The 23,148-nt window shown below is 32.3% G+C and overlaps 1 protein-coding gene across 1 annotated transcript in view; it reads right to left on the bottom strand.

Annotated features, from left to right (window-relative positions):
• The window catches only part of LOC140439687 (uncharacterized), a 42,367-nt gene that overhangs the window by 12,942 nt on the left and 6,277 nt on the right, over positions 1 to 23,148 (bottom strand). Inside the window, exons 2-4 of the mRNA XM_072529768.1 lie at positions 17,259 to 17,458; positions 15,391 to 15,515; positions 8,686 to 8,754 (exon numbers count right to left, since the gene is read on the bottom strand). Coding sequence (XP_072385869.1) covers positions 8,686 to 8,754; positions 15,391 to 15,515; positions 17,259 to 17,458 — 394 coding nt within the window. The remainder of the gene's footprint in view (positions 1 to 8,685; positions 8,755 to 15,390; positions 15,516 to 17,258; positions 17,459 to 23,148) is intronic.

Here is a 23,148-nt window from a genome sequence, read left to right on the forward strand (position 1 = left end):
AAAGAACAGGGTTGAAAGAAATATATTAAACGTGTAGAATTATTCTAAAAATACGAAAAGTGAAATGGACGATTTGTTAATGGTAAAGGATAAAACTGCTGAAGTAACAGGTAAGAAGCTTTAATGCATTTAATATTAATTTTTAATATTTAAACCTCTAAATCGATAATAATTTATTATTTATAAAACTCAACAGGCCTTGGAGGCCTAGAACTAAAAATATCTTTGTTTTAATTATTTTTTATCCCATTATCCAACCACTTTTATTTTTAGTTTTCAATTTTACTTCTTTGTAAATCTTCCCATACGTTGCTCTTCTACCTCTTTTTTGTTTTTGCTTCTCTTTTGTATTGGATTTCTCGAGAGTATCATTTTCTACACTAATCTTTTCCCATTCTTACAATGTGTCGTTATTTTTGTCTGATAGTCCGTTTAATTCGTTATTTCGTTTACTATTTCTTGCTCTGTATGTATTTCTATTACTATGTCATCATTTATAATTTCATGGTTTAGGTATACCCATTACTACTTCATTTTTATTTACCAGTTCTGTAAAATAATTTTGCTTATTTATCATTAATCCCCTGGTTTATTTAGTAATATATCTTGATCATTTTTCATATATGGAGAAAGCTCTTATTTCTCGTAGAAAGCTCTTATATCTTGTTTTTAAAATTTTCTTCTATTACTTTGAATTGTTACTTAATGTATTTTTTTTCTATGTGTTGTCTGTTTAAAAGTTGAAGAATTATTCGTGCAATATACCAATTATCATTAGAGATATCCAGCGTATAATACACGATTTCCATAGAACAGAAAATTGTGTTACTTTTAAGAAATTAATATAAGAAGTATTCACTTCAAATTAAAATTGAAAAAGATTTGGACATTAAAACATCAGAAGCGTCACTACGAAAAATTCTTGGAAATATGAATTTCCGTTGGAGGAGAGCACAGGACAACAAAAAAGTTTTGATTAAGAAGACGGAAATAAGGGCTTTAAAAATTCCATACTTACGACTTGCCAAATGTTATAGAAACGCAAACAGGCCCATTGTTTACCTCGATGCAACATATGTATACCTACAGTGGTCACACTTGTGCTTAAATAAAAATTTGTACTTATAATTCTAGTAGAGAATTACTGATGAACATTTCGAAGGGTAAAACGTCTAATAATAGTATATTGTAGTGAAATGGGATTTATTCGAAACGAGCTTTTAATATTCAAGTTTAGAAATAAGTCAGGCGATTACCACTTAGAAATCAATGCCACGAATTACCGCAAATGGCTAAAGGAGAAACTAATTCCAAATATATCCCATAACTCAGTAATTATTGTTTGCGATAATACCTCATACTATTCGGTATAGGTGAATCCTGCGCTTAATAGTAATTTAAGAAAAAATGCCATGATTGATTAGTTGTTAAAAAATATTACTTTTAATCCTTAAAATTTGAAACCCGAATTGTATGCGTAGATTAAGTGCCACATTAACAGTTTTAAAATATATGAGTTTGATGAACTTTTACGTAAATATGGTATAAGACTCCTTTACGTTTTACCTTCATACCATCCGGATTTACATCCGATAGAACTAATATGGGCTATTTCAAAACAATACCGCGCAAAATAATACAACATTTAAATTTTGAAGGATGTGAGACACCTGGTGGAACAACGAGTTTCTGAAATAATCCATTTCATCTTACTGAACGTTTTTCAAATTTTTACTATACAGGGTGAGTCATGAGGAACTTTACATACTTCTACCATATGTAGAGTCTCTCAGGGAGCATATCATGTGGCCACTAAAAAATGTCAACTCCTCTTCTTTATTAATTAACAGGGTGATTTGTGTAATTGACCATTTATTTCATTTTACTGTAATGTTTATACGGCTTATTTGATTTTTTTAATTTTTGCATGATACAGTACACTACTATCTAGAATTCGACTGGTATTAGCTAAACTAAAAAAATCCAGGACTGGCTTTGGAAAAATTAATTTAGGGATTCGTATTAAATATTACACCCTGTATATATTTTTTTTAAAATGCAATAAGTGATTTTCAAACTACATAAATAGCCAATGAAAACGACATATGCGACAATGTTGTCGCACTTTTATTAAATTTTTAGTGAACGATCAAATCTTACCAAAAATAGAACAACCATAATGAAGTATCAAATTATAAGGTAATTAATTTAAACAAATGTTATAAATTTCAAACATTTTAATTGAAATGATAAACTGAGTCACTGCACAACAAAAAAAAGTAACTACTAACAATAACGAAGAACAATTTAAAAAAAAAACTAAAAATATGTACATAGTTAGGATAAACCCATAAATTAGAACTGGAAAAGATACAATAATGGTAACAAAATAAAAATAATTCAAAATAGATTTTCGAAATGGAACCCTGCAGCCTGTACACATTTTTGTTGCCGAATTGTTAATTGACGTATTGAATTACGGATACTCTGGGGATCGTTTCTAATAGTATTACAACGATGTATAATTCTATCAATTAATTGTTGTCGGTTATTAATGTTCACTGCGTAAACTAGTTGCTTCAATCGTCCCCAAATATGGTAATCAACGGGATTGAAATCAGGGGATCTTGAAGGCCACGAAATAGGACCTGCACGTCCTATCCACCTGTTGCCATAAACATTATTGAGATGTTGTCTCACTGCCAGTAAAAAGTGTGGGGGTGCCCCATCATGCTGAAAATACATCCCTCGGATAGCAACGTTCGCGTTGGCAAGCAAATTCGGCAAAATATTTTGTAGAAAGTTCAAATAGACCTGCCCTGTTAAAGGACCATCAAAAAAGTGAGGACCTACTAATTGGTTATTTATGACACCAATCCACACGTTAACCGAAAACCTTAACTGAGAACGACGTTCTCGAATAGCATGGGGATTTTCTTCTGTCCACACATGTGAATTTCGTGAATTATTTATCCCGTCTCTGGTAAATTGGGCTTCATCTGTAAATAGTGTCCTGTATAGCGTTGGTCGATTATTGTTAATCCATCTACAAAATTCCTACCTATCGATTTCATCTCCAGCATGTAGTCGCTGAACCATTTGAATGTGATATGGGTATAGATTATTTTTTTGTAAGACTCTACTTACTTTTGATTGAGTAACATTGAGTTCTCGACTTACTTGTCTAGTGCTTATTGTAGGGTTCATAGTAACGGCGTCCATAATGTCATCTTCCTACGCTTCATCTACATGTCGCTCTGTTGTTCCACTAGGAAAATTTTCTCGCAAATAATTAAAAACTGACCCAAATGTTGGATGACTGGGAGTTCGACGATTAGGAAATCTCCTGCGATATTCTCTACTAGCAGCCCTACCATTTCCATTACAGAATCCATAAACAAATATTATGTCTGCATATTCTGTGGTCGAAAACTGATGTGGCATTTTGAACGAAAGTAACAAAAGCTCTACCAAAACTAACACAATGTACTTAACGTAGATATGACAGAAGAAATATGTATTCTTGTACACATAAATAACAATTGATAATGACAATAACGACAATGGGTATAAAATATCAAGAAACGTCAAACGGTCAACGCCAACCTTCTTTTTAAACTTTTTTAGATTTATTTTTATTTAGTACAGTTGATGCAATGTATTATTATTTGACATAAAATTTGAATCATTTACAATCAACAAAAACTAACACATACAAGAGGTTTGACTTTTTAATTAATTTAATTTATTATTTATCAAAAATAATGCCCCAATACGATCTATGAGTAAAAATTTAAAATTGAAAAACAATTGATTCTATCGTAGAGATAATACAAAGTGACAATAAAGATGTTAATTTTCTACGTATTAGATTATGTTGTAGGAACTCATTTTAATTAAAATGTTTGAAATATATAACATTTATTTAAATTAATACCTTATAATTTGATACTTCATTATGGTTGTTCTATTTTTGGTAAGATTTGATCGTTCACTAAAAATTTAATAAAAGTACGACAACATTGTCGCATATGTCGTTTTCATTGGCTATTTATGTAGTTTGAAAATCACTTATTGCATTTTAAAAAAAAATTTATACAGGGTGTAATATTTAATACGAATCCCTAAATTAATTTTTCCAAAGCCAGTCCTGGAATTTTTTAGTTTAGCTAATACCAGTCGAATACTTGATAGTAGTGTACTGTATCGTGCAAAAATTAAAAAAATCAAATGAGCCGTATAAACACTACAGTAAAATGAAATAAATGGTCAATTACACAAATCACCCTGTTAATTAATAAAGAAGAGGAGTTGACATTTTTTAGTGGCTACATGATATGCTCCCTGAGGGACTCTACATATGGTAGAAGTATGTAAAGTTCCTCATGACTCACCTTGTATATTCAAAACTATTAAAAAGTAAAAAATTCACAAGGAAAAGACAGTTAAGATAGACAGTTGGTTTCGAAAATTAGTCTACGATTTTAAAAAATTCACCTTTATTCAATATATGTTTTAACTGTATCTTTTAAATAGTACACGCCGCTGTCAGTTACCTAGAATGCCACTTACAATCACCTACTTTAAAGGCAGTTTCTATACAATTGCTAGATGCGCCAGAATATGCAAATTAGGGCCATCCGAAATGACGGAACCTATATCTGATATTGGGATATCTGGTCGGAACGGAACGGAGTCTGGACGGAACCTATATCTGATACTCTGAGAATGATATTGTAACAAATTTTCGACGCCAATAGCATAATAGTTTTAAAATTAGTTAGGGCATTAAGTAGATGTTTATGCCTGAGAGCGAATATATTAGATAAGTCAATAAGTCGCCCGAGAGTATACACATTTATTCATTCCCAAGGAGCATACAAACTTTTATATCATACTAGTTTGTTATCATATTCACAATCTAAATATTTTAAAAATTCAGAAAAATTTATCATAGTAGAGTAGGCAATACCGTCGTTAGGGTAATGATGTCAAACATAAACATCTGCTGCTGTCAAATCTAGAAGGTGAAAATGTAAGAAAGTTTTGGAATTCTCGACGAAATCGCAAACATAACGGAAAAACAACACAAAACTTGCTACCAAAGAAATCAAGAGACGCATATAAAGAGTATACGACAAATTACCAAACTGGGTGGCAGAAAACTGTATAGAACATGTTAATGAAACTGTGCTTCTTTCATATATCGATGATCTCGCTGAAGCGATTTCTCCAAGTTCCTTATGGTCCAAATATTCAATGATAAAGAAGACTTTAATGGTAAATAAGAATGTTCACACCACTAATTGCTTTATGTAAATACATTTAAGTTAATTACAATTAATACAATACGGTCTAAAGTTCTGTCTAGAGACAATGTTTTAAAATTTATTTATAAAGCACCGAATGAGACCTTTTTAATGAACAAAGTTGCATTAACATTTGGTGTATTTGGTGGATGTCGACGATAAAAACTGGTGAATATGCTAATTACTAACGTAGAAAATAGAAAATCAGTTTTTGTGGTAAATGTACCAGAAACAAAAACCGACAAAAGGCGCGTTTTTACCATTATTGACGAAGACAAAATAAATAATTTGAAACTAATAGACATAAAATTACAGCCACGTGGTTGTTAATAAAAAATGATTTTTTTACTTTGCTGTAACAACCGGTTGGAAAAAATGCATTTGAAAAAATCCCCTTTTTCCTTGAAAAAAAAAATAGACAAATATACAGGTCACTGCTTGCGTCAAAAATGGCAATTCTTCTTGCAGACGCTGTAGCCAGTATGACAACGTTGAAGCCGCATGGTGGATAGAAGATTACGCTAGAGTTACTGAAGGATATTATAGAGGGTAATATATTTTCAAAAAATGAGATTTTAGGATTGCTGACAGGCATACTCTCCGAAACTGGCTTTTCCTTACATAAACTTGATACACAGACAATTAAATGTGAATCAAAATTTGCTGCTGGCAATTTATCTATCACCGGATCTTTCCAGAATTGCAAGTTTTATATGAATTCCACTAAATAACGTTATGTAGTTATAATAATTTAGAACAAAAGAAGAACATGGAAGGAAATTTCAAAAACGATGAAATTAGAGGGGGTTAGGAATACCTAAAGAGATAAAAAAGTGGGTATAAACCTCAAACAAGTCTATGCAAAGATTAAAGTGGACAAATAATCAGTGACCAACAGAAAGTTACAAAAACCTGGAAGCATTATTTTCAGACCCTATTTGGTACACAAGTGGAAGATGAAATGGATACGAACAATGTAGAAGAGAATGAAGTAGAGAATGGAATAGAAGCTCCAACCATAGAGGAGATTCTCGAAGCTATTTAAGACCCAGAAGTTGATGAAATACCAGCAGAATTGTATAAGGTAGGTGGCGACCACCTAGCAAGTCACATCCACGCGCTTATCAAAGACATATGGCAAAAAGAGAAAATAACCGACGCCTGGAAAAAAAGTATAGTATGCCCGATCTATAAAAAAGGAAACAAACCAGTGCAAAAACTACCGTGGAATTTTTCTACTATGTACAGCATATAAAGTCCTCACGTATATTATAAACCAGCGGCTCCAAAGACTAGCAGAAAATATTATTGGAGAGTATCAGACGGGCTTTCGACGGGGAAGATTGACACTGGTTCAAATATTTACAGTCAAACAGATCTTGGTTAAATTATGGGAACATGACATTGATGTTCACAACGTGTTTGTAAACTTCAAACAGGCACATAAATCAGTCAAAAGGAACAAACTCTACAATACATTGGCTGAATTGGCAATACCACACAAGCTAATTAGACTCATTAAAGCCACAATGGATGAAACTTAGGCATGTGTACGAATACAAAACCACAGGACAGACTTTTCGCAGGGACTAAAGCAGGGAGATGGTCTGGCCCCAACTTTGTTTAACGTGGCACTGGAGTATGTGGTTAAGCAAATGCAAACTGGACGAGGAAACCTAATGACCAACCGAACGGTTCAACTGGCCGTTTATGCCGATGATTAATATTATGAGTAGAACATCAACAGGAGCACAGGAAACATACGCAGAGTTAAAAACGCAAACAAAAAGGCTAGGTTTGGAAATTAACGCGAGAAAAAACAAAAATAATGATACGGACGGGAAAAAATATAGTCCCACAAAACATTATACATGAAGATGACATTGAAACGGTTGGAAAAGTTAACATACCTGGGAGTAGAAATATATGCCGACGGATAAGAAGATGGAGAAAAATGTCCACCGAAATACAAAGATGAGAATCTATAAAACCTTAATTGAATGAAGCATGCTATGGCAGTGAAGCATGGGTCCTGAAAGAAACATCCAAAAGCAAACTCGACACATTCGAAAGAAAAGTACTGAGGAGAATACTAGGATCTGTGAGGTAAAACGGAATCTTCAGAAGTCGATACAACAACGAGCTTTATCAACTTTATAAGGAATCACCACCGTCAGACTTCATTAGGATACAAATATTGCAATGGGCCGGACATGTGATAAGAATGGGAGAGGATAGGCTATCAAAAAGAGCACAGAATGCTAGAATACAGGGAAAGAGACCGGTTGGAAAGCCAAAAAAGTGCTGGAAAGACACAGTAAACAGCTACGCACAAGCCATTTTAGGAGTCCGTGTGTGGAGAAGGTCAGCCACAGACAAGCAAGGGTGGAGGCAAAAATAAAGGAGGCCAAGGCTCAATTCAGGCTGTAGTGCCGTGGAAGAAGAAGAAGTTATAATAATTTAATTCCATAGTTTGTAACTTTAATAATAAATTAAAATTGAAAATCTTAGCGGTTGGTTGTATACCATAGTTTGTAAAAAGTTACAAAGAAGTAAAGACTTCTAATGTATGATGGTATAATTTATTATTAAAATACTCGTATTGAAAATTTTCCAAAAGGATTACAAATATCTTCAAAACGTTTTTGGTACGGTCGGACCATCATCAGTGAAACATCTTGAGAATAGTTGAAACTAGCTACCAATTTAGGTGTGAAAACCTTTATATTACATGCAAATCATATTATATTGTAAAATTAGAATGACACAAGATCGATGTTCTAGGATATCACTTTAAGGGAACCTACATTTTCCCAGTTCGAAAGGACAACTTCGTCCAACGGTTAGAACCAGCTAACTAACTGAGCCTTCACTTGTTTAAAACTCTATTTCTTCAAATACAATATTAATCTACATATATATATATATATATATATATATATATATATATATATATATATATATGTATATATATCACAGCTAATTTGTGTATAATTGTATTCCTCTCAATCATCGTTTAGTAAGCTTTAAAAAAATCTATTTTCTCTTCCATTGTCTTATTTATTTCACTATTTTATATATTATTTTTCTTCCTCTGTTCATCATGTAGGTATTTATTGCTTCCGTTTTTACTTCTGGTATATAAATATATTCAAGCTTTTTTAAATTTTTTACTTTCATTCTCGTTTCTTAACGTCCATCTTTTGTGGTTTGTAAATATGATGAACCGAAGTAGATATACCTTTTTCTATTTTGTCTATTTTTATAAGTAAAATGTTTCTTTTTAGAAGTATTTATTAACCATGATAATTTTTAGAACTGGTTTAAAATGTAATATTTAAAAAATAAAAAGAAAGTAATTAATTTTTAAGCTTACCTTTCTTCTTCGTTGTACTTGTGTTTATTGTAGTACTAGATGTGGTACTACTTTCTGTTATACTAGAAGCTGAAATAGATAAAATACAGAATTAGTTTTAAACGATTCTAAGGAATATATATATATATATATATATATATATATATATATATATATATATATATATATATATATATATATATATATATATATATATATATATTGAAATGATATTGAACATGGGAGAAGGAAAAATAGTGTTTAAATGTAAAAGGGAGAAAAAATAATTTATAAATTATATAGTAGATAATATTGGATGTAGGGGGTGTTTGTTTCTTTTAATAAGTTATATACTAGAGAATTTTATAAAAATTATTTATATGAGGGCATTCTTAAGAAATTAGCATATAATAAGTGTGAAAAGTTTTTTTAATAATTATAATATTGTAAATATATTTAAGTGAGCCATGTGAATAGGCAACCAAATATACCTACTCGGAATAAGTGACAGTTACAGAAATTAATAATTGCGAATGTGAAATAGGGTTATATGTTAGTTTAAAATGTTTAGTTTACATATAGTTACTGATTTAAGTTTATATTCTTATCTGAAAAGCCTAAATGTCGATAAAATTCTCGATAGAAAAGTAAAGAATTCTCTAGATCACAGAAGATGGCCTGTTTGCGAAATGGACTATTCCTGAAAATTCAGATATGTAGGAAATAGAGCAAATCGAATATGATTTCTTGCCAGATGGTTCTGGAACATTGAAAAGGTATAAATACTCGGTGATTTGGATTCAAGATGGCCAGTCCAGTTAGTAAGAAAGTTAGTTAGAGTTAGTAAGAAAGTTAGTTACAGTTAGTTGTTCAGTAAGTTTCAAGATAGTCAGTCAGAAAGTACAGATGTTCAATATAGTGAGTTAAATGAAGATTAAGAAACAGTATAAGAAAATATTATTGAAGATTAAAAATTATGTTATGTATAAATGGTGATTGGATAATGGAAGAAGTATTAATTGAAAATTAAAATTATATAATATATTTGGTGATTGGATATTGGTATATTGCAAAGAAGAATAAATATAAATGCTATTAAGAAGAAAAATATTTTAAATTGGTGGAAGCTAATAATAGGAAAAAGGAATTTCACAAAAACAAGGATAACCGAGGCTGAGAACGAAGACATTGAGTGGTGATTAAAATCTATATAGTGGAAAACAGTTCATTTAGGCATTCAGTGACAGAAAGGTACAAAATTTTGTTAATATAATTTAGTTAGTGTCATAATTATTTCAATTTTAAAGATAGTTTGTTTAAATTTTACATTGTCTATATAATTTAATTAGTTTCATAAGAATTTCAATTTAAAGATAGTTTATTTTAAATTTTGCATTGGTTATGTTAGATATATATGTGTGTTTCATAATAGATATAATAAAGATAATTTCAAAAAGTGCTTACAAACTAATTCTTTGAGAACCGCGATAAAAACCCTATATACATATATATATATATATATATATATATATATATATATATATATATATATATATCTATATATATATATATATATATATATATATATATATATATTAGTAAAAAACACTCATTGCTCATCATTCACAAATAATACATCATCACAATATATATATATATATATATATATATATATATATATATATATATATATCTATATATATATATATATATATATATATATATATATATATATATATATATATATATATTAATTACAAAAAATCAATTTATACGCGTCAAGCAGATTATCAGGCATAAAATCGTAGATTGGCATAAAATCATCGAAAAATTGGATGAATTTTATAGCTATAAGTTTCAATATAAAGTTTAGATTTTCATTCAAAATTTGTGCAAATTTTACTTCTTAATGTTTATAAACAATGGAGATATGATTTTTAAAAAAATATTTCCTAACTTCGGTTCCCATTGGTCATAGTGAGAAGGTTTTTTTTAATGTAAGTTTTTTTACCAGCTATCTATTTATGGTTGTACGTACAAGTCTGTAGCTTGAAAATTATAGAAGTTATTACAATTGTTCATAAGTAAAAAACATACCCCTTTTTCAAACGTTTATTTTGTAAATAATTTCGATGAAAGCGCAATATGCATTTAACTTCTGAAATAGTTTAAGTCTTAAAGAATCCTATAACATTTGCTAAATGTGTCTAGCATCATTAATAAAGCAAGTTCAATAGTTTAAATATTTAGCCTCAGGGATAAATAAATTAAATAACTTTTAAACTATTTGACCGATCGGGGGGAAATTTCGCACAAATTTAAAAGACGGTAATTCCTCGATGTTCAAATGTATTAATAACATTTTTTTTTTGTTAATAAAAAAATTAATAAAATTTATAAATTAGTGCAAAAAACTGCTTTTTTGCAAATATCTCCGTAAATTATTTATCAATTTTAATTTAAAAAACGGGAAAATAAAGATATTTTAGATTTAAAAAAATGGTATACATATTTTTTATGTAAAATATAAGGGAAAAAACTTATAGACAAAAAATCAAATTGAGACCATAAATTATTGTTTAAAAAAACGGAAGGTAAAATACAAGTACTTTTTCATCTATTTGTCATCTAGTAACCCCCACATAATGTCTTAAAAGCTTCAGATATCTGCGAAAAATGTTTCGACCTTTTTTTTAACCAGACTGGGCTAAATACACTATTTGACCGATCGAAGAGCAAGTATTTTGAAGAAAGTCGTCTGGACGTTTTCATCTAGAATGCGTAGTTTATTAACAATATGGAAATGAATGAAAAAGTCGCCTTTTTGCTTAAAAATTAATAAAAAAATCATGATACAATAAAAATTTCGAGACTCGAGATGGTACGCCTTTTCCATTAACTTTCCCATTAAATTTGAAAAATAGCGCCCAGTAATTATTCGATTTTTAAATGCTTCGTTTCCTGGGGTCAACAATGCGACGTCGTCAGTGATAAATATTTTACCAAATAAAAAGTTTTGTTTGTTGTCTTTGTTTAAAAGTTAATAAAAAACCACGATGCAATAAAAATTTCGAGACTTTTGAGATGGTACGCCTTTTCTATTGACTATGAACTTCGTTCATATATTGAATTTGAAAACTAGCGCATATCTCCAAGAATAATTTGATATAAAAAGGATGCAGTGCAAATAATTATAAACTCATAATTTTTTAAGAGTTAAGTAATTGTTTTTCTTTTACTTATAATTTTAAAACACTGTTTATTTTACTTATAATTTTAAAACACTTGTGTTTCATTTAGATTAAGTATAGATAATGTCCTTATCCTTACTTCAGCTTTTAATACTAGCATTTATGAAATAAATAAAATATTGTAGTTACGCCACATTACGAAAATTTATTGCACATCCCTATTAAATTTTTTTATCTAATTTTAATTTATGTACAAATAATTAACAAATTTTATTTTATTTCCACCTGAAACAGATAAAGTAGTACTAATCCTACAATTATATTAAATTCCCATTAATACTAACTAAAACATTTTTAATGTTTTAGTGTAGATAAAAATGTTTATTTTGATTTTCAGTCAAAAATCATTTACTTTTAGTTAGTGTGAAATGGATAATTTTGTGACAAAAAAGAAGATGAAGAATAGTAATAGACTGTGAAATTTATAAGCCAATAGCCTAAGTGGCTAACGTTGGATATTGTAGTAAAATACGAAACAAACACAAGTATTGGAAAAGACAAATTAAAAAAATCAAAGGGTATGTGTTGAAAGGTGAGGTAAAAGTACAAAGAGAAATGAATTGGAATAGGAAACATATAATTTAATGAAACAGTATTATTTAAATGAGTTGCAATTTAAATGTAAATAGACTGAAAATCAAATCATTGAGAAACTTTAAGCATAGAATATCAAGATTGAATATCAATTGAAAATGCCATTATTGGTGCTGAGCTACGGCCGCAACTGGCAAGTGATCAATCGCATATGCACCAATGTTGCCTTTGTGAATCAATGTTAGGATAAAATGGTTTATAAAGACCTAAAATGACGCACCTTGCGAATGTGGGGAAATAAAGGCGCTAAACACTGTGAATCCTGTAAACTGTACTTATCACAGTATATAGCCTTCATAACGTTTATTATTTATGAGTAAAGTAATCATCTAATTTTTATATCGTTTATTTTCTGCAATAATAGTTCTAACTTTTTTTCACTCCTTTAAACATTAATAAAAAAATCATAAACTCATCTAATCAATGTTAATCCTACCTTATTAAATGTTAAGTTAGTATAAAAAGTTTTTTCTTTTACAGATCATCATAAACTTATATTTGATTAATTATACAAATTACTATTAATACAGATGCGACAATAATACATTATATAAATAAGATAAATAACAATGTAAAAAACAAGTTTACATTAAAAATGAAAACAATCATTCAAAATAATTTGAAAGCCAGTAAATATTTAGTTTTTGTAAGCAAATTTGTCTAGAAAATTAATTATATACCTTTGTTTCTGGAAAAAAGGTTTATTATTATTTAAGAGTTGTTTACGAGATACCATGTACTAACTGTGAAGGTGTCTATATTGGGCAAACAGTCAAAGTCAACTGCTTCAATCCAGAGTTCCTTCTCACAAATATGACAAGAATACTGCGCTCATAAAGTATGGGAATAAGAAAAAGTATAAATTTGACTTCGAAAACATCAAAATTTTAAAAACCAAACAAAACTAAGAGAAGAAGATATACGAATCAATAGAAACAAAAAGAAACACTAACGCATCAATGACCAAAAAGATACAAAGAACACAAATCAAATATATTTCAATCTGATTTAAATAATAGTAAATATATCACCGACAAACTCTCTTATTAAAATTATAACATACCTCCACTTTATCTTTTTCGAAAACACCAACGATACGCCCATTTAAACATAATTATATATTAATGACAATAAACAGTGATATATCATATATCAATTTCTACTCTATGTCAATGCATTAATGTCAGTATCTCGCTTTACGTTGTAGTAAGTTTTTATATATTTTACAATAACTTTTTCTCCTCAATTGTACATTAGAATCTTGGAATCTTGACAAAGCCTAGGGCTACCTGCCAAACATATATATGTATATATATATATATATATATATATATATATATATATATATATATATATATTATATATAAATATGTATATGTATATACACACATGTCAAAAAGTTTGGAATACGTCAAATAATATATATACGCCTATGGTGGTTTTAAAACTGTTGTTGATATTTATTCTAGAACGTTTTTAAATGAAAATGATAAAAAATTTGAATCGTTTTTGTATAATTTTGGTCACTTTCAACTGATTAGCGTATTTACACATTATTTCAGTCTTTGTTTAAATTTGAATTGAGCCGTTTAAAAATGCCGAGAAACGTTATATCTCATTTTGACAGATCTAGAGTAATAACTTTGTTACAACAGGGCTTTAGTCAAAGTTATATAGCGAATATTGTTGATGTTACTCAGAGTGCTGTATCGAAAATTAAAAAAAAATTCCAAGATACAAATGACGTCAAGGATCGTCCCAGAAGTGGTAGAAGTCGATGTACAACAACAGCACAAGACCGGCAAATAACACTGATAGTTCATAAAAATCATCTGGAATCTATAAGTGGTATATCCAAAAAAATTTCTAGGCTTCAAGGACTGAATATTTCACGGCAAGCAATAACACGCAGACTAAATGCGGTAAATTTGTATCGTAGAAGACCGCTACGTGTTCCTAAACAAACCTACCAACACAAAATAGTATGGTTGTAATGGGCTATAGAAATGGTGCATCATGGTCCTAACTGGAATAACGTGATGTTCTCTGAGTCAAAAATTGGCTTGGTATCTGATTCGTGAAGAACACTGGTTTGGAGGGCGCCAGGACGACAAGCCCGACCAGAAACAGCCCAACCGCGGGTCCCATTTGAAGGTGGCAGTATTAGGATTTGGGGTGGTATTATGAGTGGTACACGGACGCCACTGCTGGTTCTGGAGAGAAGAGTCACTGGTGCTGTGTACATCGAGGAAATTTTAAATCCTGTCGTACGTGTATTCCGAGGGGCAGTAGGTGATGAATTTGTGTTTATGCATGACAACGCACCTCTTCATCGAACAGCAGCAGTACCAAATTTTCTAGAAGAAGAAGGAATATCTACATTACAGTAGCCCTCGAACTCCCCTGACATGAACGTTATTGAACATGCTTGGGACATTCTCAAAACACACATCAAGAAGCGAAACAATCTCCCTATTACACTTCGAGAACTAAAAGATGCTGCTCGTGAAGAATGGGAGAGAATTCCGCAAGCCCAGGTCGACCAGTTAATCGGCAGCATGCTAAATCGCCTTCAGGCATGCATACAGGCCAATGGAGGAAATACTAATTTGTTTTATTAAAAATATTTTTTTTTAAACTAATTTGTTTTTAAATGTAAGTTGTACATTGTAAGTTTTTCACTCTAAGAGAATAAATAATTTTTTTGCATAACGTTTTTATCTGGTTTTGAGATTTATTTAGTATTTTTGAGAATTGAAACAAAATGATGTTTAACTATTCAGAAGAGTAACTTTAAAAATTAATAAAAAGATGAAATATTCCAAACTTTTGGACATATGTATATAGACGTACTGAGTAATAAATTTTGTAGAATACTTACAAGTTATCGTTGAAACAGGTGAGGTCGGCTTCTCAGTTGTGCTTGTTGATACACTACTTGGAATTTCAGTGGACGTAGTAGCAATTGTACTGGTTGTTGTTGAACCTTCTGTGGATAGTTGACACCTAAAAGATTAAACGTAAACTCAAATCACTTAAAGTGAATACTCCAGCTGTGTCAGAATTATCAGATAATTTATTAAGGATGAGGTTGTCACATGTTCTAAAGGATATAAAACCAGAAAAAACTCATGTGTTAACAGCAGTCAACCAGATTTTTTTATCCATACTCGTAAAATCGTAATTAGGTGGCTCTTCAAATTCATCTAAAATATCTTAATGGCCAACCCCATCCCAAGAGAGCTAAAAAAATCAAAAATAAATATCTCTACTAAATCCAGGAAAACCAACAGACCAGCCACAAAGCTACAGACCAATAACACTCCTCAGCTGCACACACAAACTCCTTAAACGACTTGTTTATATTTATTGCCATAGAAGTAAATTTTAGCAATCAATTTTATTTGTAAAGCATACTTAAGTTTTTCTTTTTAATTTTGGGATATTTATTTTTAACACATAATATGATTGTTTAACATAGTCTCTTATTTGTCTCTTCAAAAATTTCTCATTGTACAATTTGCATTAAGATAAGACGTACCTACACCTGAGAAGAGCTAGTTAAACGATTGAGGTGTCGTTTTATTCGTAAAAAAGATACTGGTATTAAAAAACAGAAAACACTTGGCAAAGAAGTCTTAAAGTAAAAAATTCTATAGGTAGTCAACCGAAGTTAAGAAAATATAAAGGAGAGAAATTTATATAACCAGTGACCAGAAAATAGGTCAAACACAGATTTTTAAAACTATACAGTAGTCAAATCTATGTATATGTTTAACTTGATACCAGGGAGGGTGAAGCCTGAAAATGTTTAATTAGATTGGATGTATCCGAAACGAAAATATTAAAATGCCTTCCTATATCATAATAAGGCCGAATAAAAAATTGTCACACTGATTACCTGCTCGTCTATATACTGGAATACAACAAACGGATCAAAAATTAAAAAAATTTTGACTAATCCGTAAAAGTAATGTTAGTCCAGCTGTGAATATTCCAATTAACATGTTATCTTTCTAATAGGCCACTTATACGATTAACTCGATGTCAGGGAGGGTGAAACAAATATATAATAACCAAACATAGAAAAAAAAAGAAAGCAACAAATTTTAATCAGATTAGGTGTACCCCAAATGAAAATAAAAAAAAACTAGTTCACAAAAAGATTGCTAAAAATAGATAGAAAAAGTACTTTGGCAGTTTAATAAATGAAGAATTTGACAGAAAATCATTGGAGACTCTAACACCAATGGTCACTGGTCACCAAAATAACAAAGTTGCTCAAGAACTTAAAAAAATAAAGAACGCTAAAACATTTTGCTTTCTTCTCTCTCCGGTGAATAAATTGATAAAAGTTTTGTTATCAGTACTCCGTTTTTGTTATCCATTACATTCTTTGTATATTAGATAACCAATAATAAAATTTAGCCTAATAACTTAATCAAGTTACTTAAAGAATTTTAAATAAAAAGGTTCTTGTGACATGTCTACTTTAAATATTATGTTTATATAGGGTTAAGCCACAAATGATTGGAATGAAAATTACATTTTCAAATAACGTTTGACTTTTCGATTTCCACTTCCGAAATCGATCTCAAAAAAGTACGAATCTTTTTTGAGAACGATTTCCGGAGTGGAAATCGAAACATAAATCATTATTTGAAAATCTTAAATAAGTTTTTTATTTATTTATTTATGCCACATGCGTTTATTTTGCCTAAACCAAAACAAATTCCACACTTTACTTACGGTATAGATGTAGAGTCATCGCAGTGATAGCCATCAGGACAGCGCAAGACAGCATGTAAAGATGTTACGCTGCCGATATTCGAACAAGTGGTAAAAGTATTTGAGCTTAGACATTCCACGCCACTAGGTCTACATGTTAAATCCCCATCGTCTGCTATTATTTTAAAATATCCATGGCATAATCCGGTACACAGGAAAACCTTTAAACATTTGGACAAGTTATGTAGCTTATATTAATATTAGCAGTAACAAAAATCGTATCAATTCTCTTTTCACTAAATTTTACGAAGTTTTTATACATATATATATATATATATATATATATATATATATATATATATATATATATATATATACACCAATAGTCCACAACATAAACAAACAAACCAAAAAAGCAACATCCTCACCCGAAATCCTAAAAAGTCTCATCCACAACGCCTTCATCTCTGCATTTCCCGGATACCAACTACCCACCACTCCTCCGACACCCCCACCCTTCCCCCTACTGCACCACCCCTGCCTATACCTCCTCCCTCCCCTCCACCTCCATCCAGACCATCCACACCCAAACCAAAACACCCTACCCCCAAAAATACACAACACTCACACATATACTAAATCACACTAATCCCTAAGAAGTTTTCTAGTCAAATAAAGCTCCTTAGAACCCTCAAACACCATAATCTCCTCGGAGATATCCCTTTCGACCTGGAAACGGAAGCATCCGAAAACCAGGCCATCCTATACACAACGGGCCCTATTCCCAACTTGAAAGAGTGGGAGAAGGGTCTACGAGCCACCACAGACCACAGTCACATATCCATATCCATGCAAAAACCCTCAGAATACATAGACACAAACAAAACCACACCAAGAATACTCACAACCCCAAAGAAAACACAAAAGAACACACATACAGAGCAACGCCACCCTACCCCATCCACATCCAAAGCAGACACCCCACACTACAATCCACCTACCCTCAACCCCACTGACACACCCCCATACACTTACAAGACGCAATCACGCCAGTGCACACACCACCAACACCACCACCCATACATACACCCGCACAACCACCCTCCACACCACAGCAAACAACACTCCCTCAATCCCAAACTCCTAACACATAACAACCACCATCCACCTATAGCTACAGAATCGAGGACATCCCCTCAGATATCTGCCAGCAGATACCTTTCTATCGTCTTATCAAAAAAAAAAACCTCATCCCTAATTTGGACTCAATAAAAGTCCTCCCTTCCCAAAAGGCAGCCTTCCTGCAAACTACTACTCCTAGACATCCACGACATTACGGCAAAACTCCGTAAAGCCACTCGAGATGACATCATCTTAATCACAGCACCTCAATCTAGCAAACCTCAAAATCCACCTCGTGCTCCAAATAAGGAGTTATTCAACTTCTCATCAGAAACACTTGTGTAAATTCAAATATGCAACGGAGACTGGCAGATACAAAGAGAGTATATTTAAAAATTTATAATTTAAGAAACCATTCCATCTATTTACGGAATAAAAAGAATGCTTGAAGAAAATAGTAAGTACACAAAATTAACTAGAACACAAAGAAAAGTCCAGTTTTCATGACGAGAATGTCAAGTTTTATAAAATGTATTTTAAGAAGAAGGACGAGTATTACTGATGTTGTGGAACGCATAGCGGAACTAAAATAGAATTGGGCACGCCATGTAGCGACAGTGCATGACTGACGATGGACGAGCAAAATTACACATTGGAGGCAAGTGCAGACAAACGTAGTAGAGGAAGACCACCTACACGTTAGACTGACGACATCAGCCGTATCACAAAAAATTGGCAACAAAGAGCACAAAAGAACCGACGAGTTTAATGGAGGCCTATGTCCAGCAGTGGAAGTGATAAATAAAAGCTGATGGTGATTTTAAAACGAAATTGACTAAGAGTAAAAAATTCAAGAAAGACATAAGAAGAAGACAACAATCCTTAGAAAAGAAGAAATCAAGTAGGATTACACCAAGCTATAAATGCACATTATACAAGTACCTATCTCAAATGTAGGGGTTAACGGGGTAATGCCGGTCAGCGGGTAACGGCAGTCACCGGAATATTTACTTTCTTTTTTCGAATTTCGCTCCCAGGGACTTCCTGCCACGTAGTGGCCGGTTGTCCAAGTACCTTACATGCAATTAAGAACATGCCAGCTGGTTTCTGTTATCGCAGTAGACAAGCCGATGTTTGCTCTTTGTGCACTGTAATTTTTACTGGCACGTAAATAAGCAATCACATAGTTGTTCACAGTGTTTTAATTGCGGCTTTCGGCACATTAAACGCAAGGTTTAATAACGTATCCAACCTTCTGGCCTTATTCGCTCCGTGCGTGACTGACGCGACACCTACCGCCTTCATCTGACAGTTTTGGACCTACCAATTTTCAGGTTATGAAACAAAAAGAGGGCTTATGAAAATGGACAAATAGAAGAAATGGAACAAAATTTCAAAAAAAAACGAAACTAGAGGAGCTTACGAATACCTAAAAAAGATAAAAAAGATAAAAAGTGGATATAAACCTCAAACAAGCCTATGCAAAGATGAAAGTGGGCAAATAATCAGTGACCAACAGAAAGTCACAGAAACCTGGAAGCATTATTATCAGACCCTACTTGGAACACAAGTAGATATGGAAGATGAAATGGGTACAAACCATGTAGAAGAGAACGAAGTTGAAGTAGAAGCTCCAACCATAGAGGAAGTTCTCGAAGCTATTAAGGCCCAGAAAAACAATAAAGCCCCGGGAGTTGACGAGATTCCAGCAGAACTGTATAAGGTAGGTGGCAACCACCTATCAAGTCATATCCACGCGCTTATCAAAGAAATATGGCAAGAAGAGAAAATACCCGACGAATGGAAGAAAAGTATAGTATGCCCAATCTATAAAAAAGGAGACAAACTCCAGTGCAAAAACTACCGTGGAATTACTCTACTATGTACAGCGTATAAAGTCCTCACGTATATTATAAACCAGCGACTCCAACCACTAGCAGAAAATATTATTGGAGAATATCAGACGGGCTTCAGACGGGGAAGATCGACAATGGATCAAATATTTACAGTCAAGCAGGTCTTGAGCAAATCGTGGGAACACGACATTGATGTTCACAACGTGTTTGTAGACTTCAAACAGGCATACGATTCAGTCAAAAGGGACAGACTATACTATATATTGGCAGAATTAGCAATACCACATAAGCTGATTAGACTCATTAAAGCCACAATGGATGAAACTCAGGCATGTGTACGAATACAAAACAACCGGACAGACTTTTTCAAAATCTCGCAGGGACTAAAGCAGGGAGATGGGCTGGCACCTACATTGTTTAACCTGGCACTGGAGTATGCGGTTAGGCAAATGCAAACTGGACGAGAAAACCTACTGACCAAAAAAACGGTTCAACTGGCTGCCTACGCCGATGATATTAATATTATGAGTAGAACATCAACAGGAGCACAGGAAGCATACGCAGAGTTAAAAACACAAACGAAAAGGCTAGGTCTGGAAATTAACACAGAAAAAACAAAAATAATGGTACAGACGAGAAGAAATATAATCCCACAAAACATTATGCATGAAGATGACATTGAAACGGTTGGAAAGTTTACATACCTGGGAGTAGAAATATATGCCGATGGAGCAGAGGATGGAGAAATACGAAAAAGGATAACGCAGGCAAACAAAGCTTATTTTGCCCTCTCCCATATATTTCGGTCTAAAAGTGTCCACCGAAATACAAAGATGAGAATCTATAAAACTTTAATTCGGCCAATAGCATGTTATGGCAGCGAAGCATGGGTCCTGAAAGAAACATCCAAAAACAAACTCGACACATTCGAAAGAAAAGTACTGAGGAGAATACTAGGACCTGTGAGCGAAAACGGAATCTTCAGAATTCGATATAACAACGAGCTCTATCAACTGTATAAGGAAACACCCCTGTCAGACTTCATTAGAATACAAAGATTGCAATGGGCCGGACATGTGATACGAATGGGAGAGGATAGGCTACCAAAACGAGCACTGAACGCCAGAATGCAGGGAAAGAGACCAGTTGGAAAGCCAAGAAAGCGCTGGGAAGACACAGTAAGCAGCGACGCACAAGCACTTTTAGGAGTCCGTGTATGGAGAAGAGCAGCCACAGACAGACAAGGGTGGAGGCAAAAAATAAAGGAGGCCAAGGCTCATTTTGGGCTGTAGTGCCGTAGAAGAAGAAGAATTTTCAGGTTAAACATATGACATATGTTTGACATTGTTAAATACATGCAAAATTGACAATTATTAATAATTAACTTTTTAATTATATTTTTTCAGTTTATGTACAAAATAAATGTAGTATTAAAAACTGCGTTTCTCAAAATTCATCATAATATATCTTTTCAACCATAAATGGAAAAGAAAGGGAAAAATCTAGTACTGGCAAATCAAGTTGTTCACTTATAAAATATCATTTAAGGTAAATTATTTACATTTTTCCTATTTCAATTGCATAAAAATGAAGTTATGTGATATTTACTTTTTCATATTAATAGCACGGATCCATCTTTTTCTTTTTTCTAATTTATATGTAATCTTTGGGAACCTATAAAAACTACACTTACTATTTTTGCTATTATTAGCACAATTAAATACGCAATATATATATGCACACATTTTTGATAAAATTTATGCGTAAAAAGGTAGGTCCAATTTTGTCACATTTCGCCGCTACGCACGCTGGCATCGTTTCAAAGTACCCCTACCATGGTCACGCACGGAGCGAATAAGGCAAGTTGACAAAAAATACATCTTTCCAAAATAATCTAATATAGATATGGCTGAGTTGTAATGGGGTATTGGCAATCTTTGACTGGCTTACCCCCGCGAGTGACTGCCATTAGCCCATGATTTTAAAATATTTTATCTTGTACATTTTTTTAAGTTTTATATAACTATTTTAATATTGTTTTATTATTTTAATAATTTTTAAAATGCCACGACATAACGTTCGTTTAACTAATAAGGCGCAATGGACGCTACAGCAGCTATCAATGGCTATCAACGCGGCGCAAAGTGGAAAGTCTATTAGAACACTTCTAAGGATCACGCTATTTCTTTTCGGTACCCTTCAAGAGAGATTTAAAAAGTCTAGAAAGAAAAGCTGTTTTCACCTCTGACCAAAAAGCCAGCATAGTGAAACACTTAAAGACTATAAAGAAACACTTATAAAGAAAAACCTTGAAAACTTTGACAAACCACTACAGTTATTTGTACATCCACCGCTGCAGGGACCTATGTTCCCCTGCTTTTATTTATGCAAGATAACTAATGACACCACTTCTGGGAGGAAATGGACCACCTGGGCCTCTTAACAAATATTTCAAAACGGCTGGACTAATGAAGGACTTTTTATTCAGTGGTTAAAACATTTTAAAAAGTATGCCAACCATAGTGAACCTGAACCAGTTTCTCTAATTTTAGACAACCATAGTAGCGATATTAGCCTATAAGCATATAAGTATTGCAATGAAAATTTCATAATATTGCTGTCGCTGCCTCTCCATTTATCTCATCTCCTCCAGCCTCTCGATGTCGTTTTCTCTGCACCTCTCAAGAAAGTCTATAACAGAGAGTGTGATATTTTCATGAAGGGCCATCCAACCGAAAGAATTACAGTTTATAAGATTGCGGAACTCTTAACAAAGCATACACAAATGTTGCCACACTTGATAAAGTAATCTCTGGATTTGCATTCACTGAAATATATCCTATAAACTGCCATATATTCTCTAAAGAGGATTTTCTTCTAGAATCTGAGAAGATTGCTGCAATGTCACTATCTCATGGTGTGACGGTGACGGA

The sequence above is a fragment of the Diabrotica undecimpunctata genome, chromosome 4 (genome assembly GCF_040954645.1).
Source record: "Diabrotica undecimpunctata isolate CICGRU chromosome 4, icDiaUnde3, whole genome shotgun sequence".
NCBI classification, from domain to species: domain Eukaryota; kingdom Metazoa; phylum Arthropoda; class Insecta; order Coleoptera; family Chrysomelidae; genus Diabrotica; species Diabrotica undecimpunctata.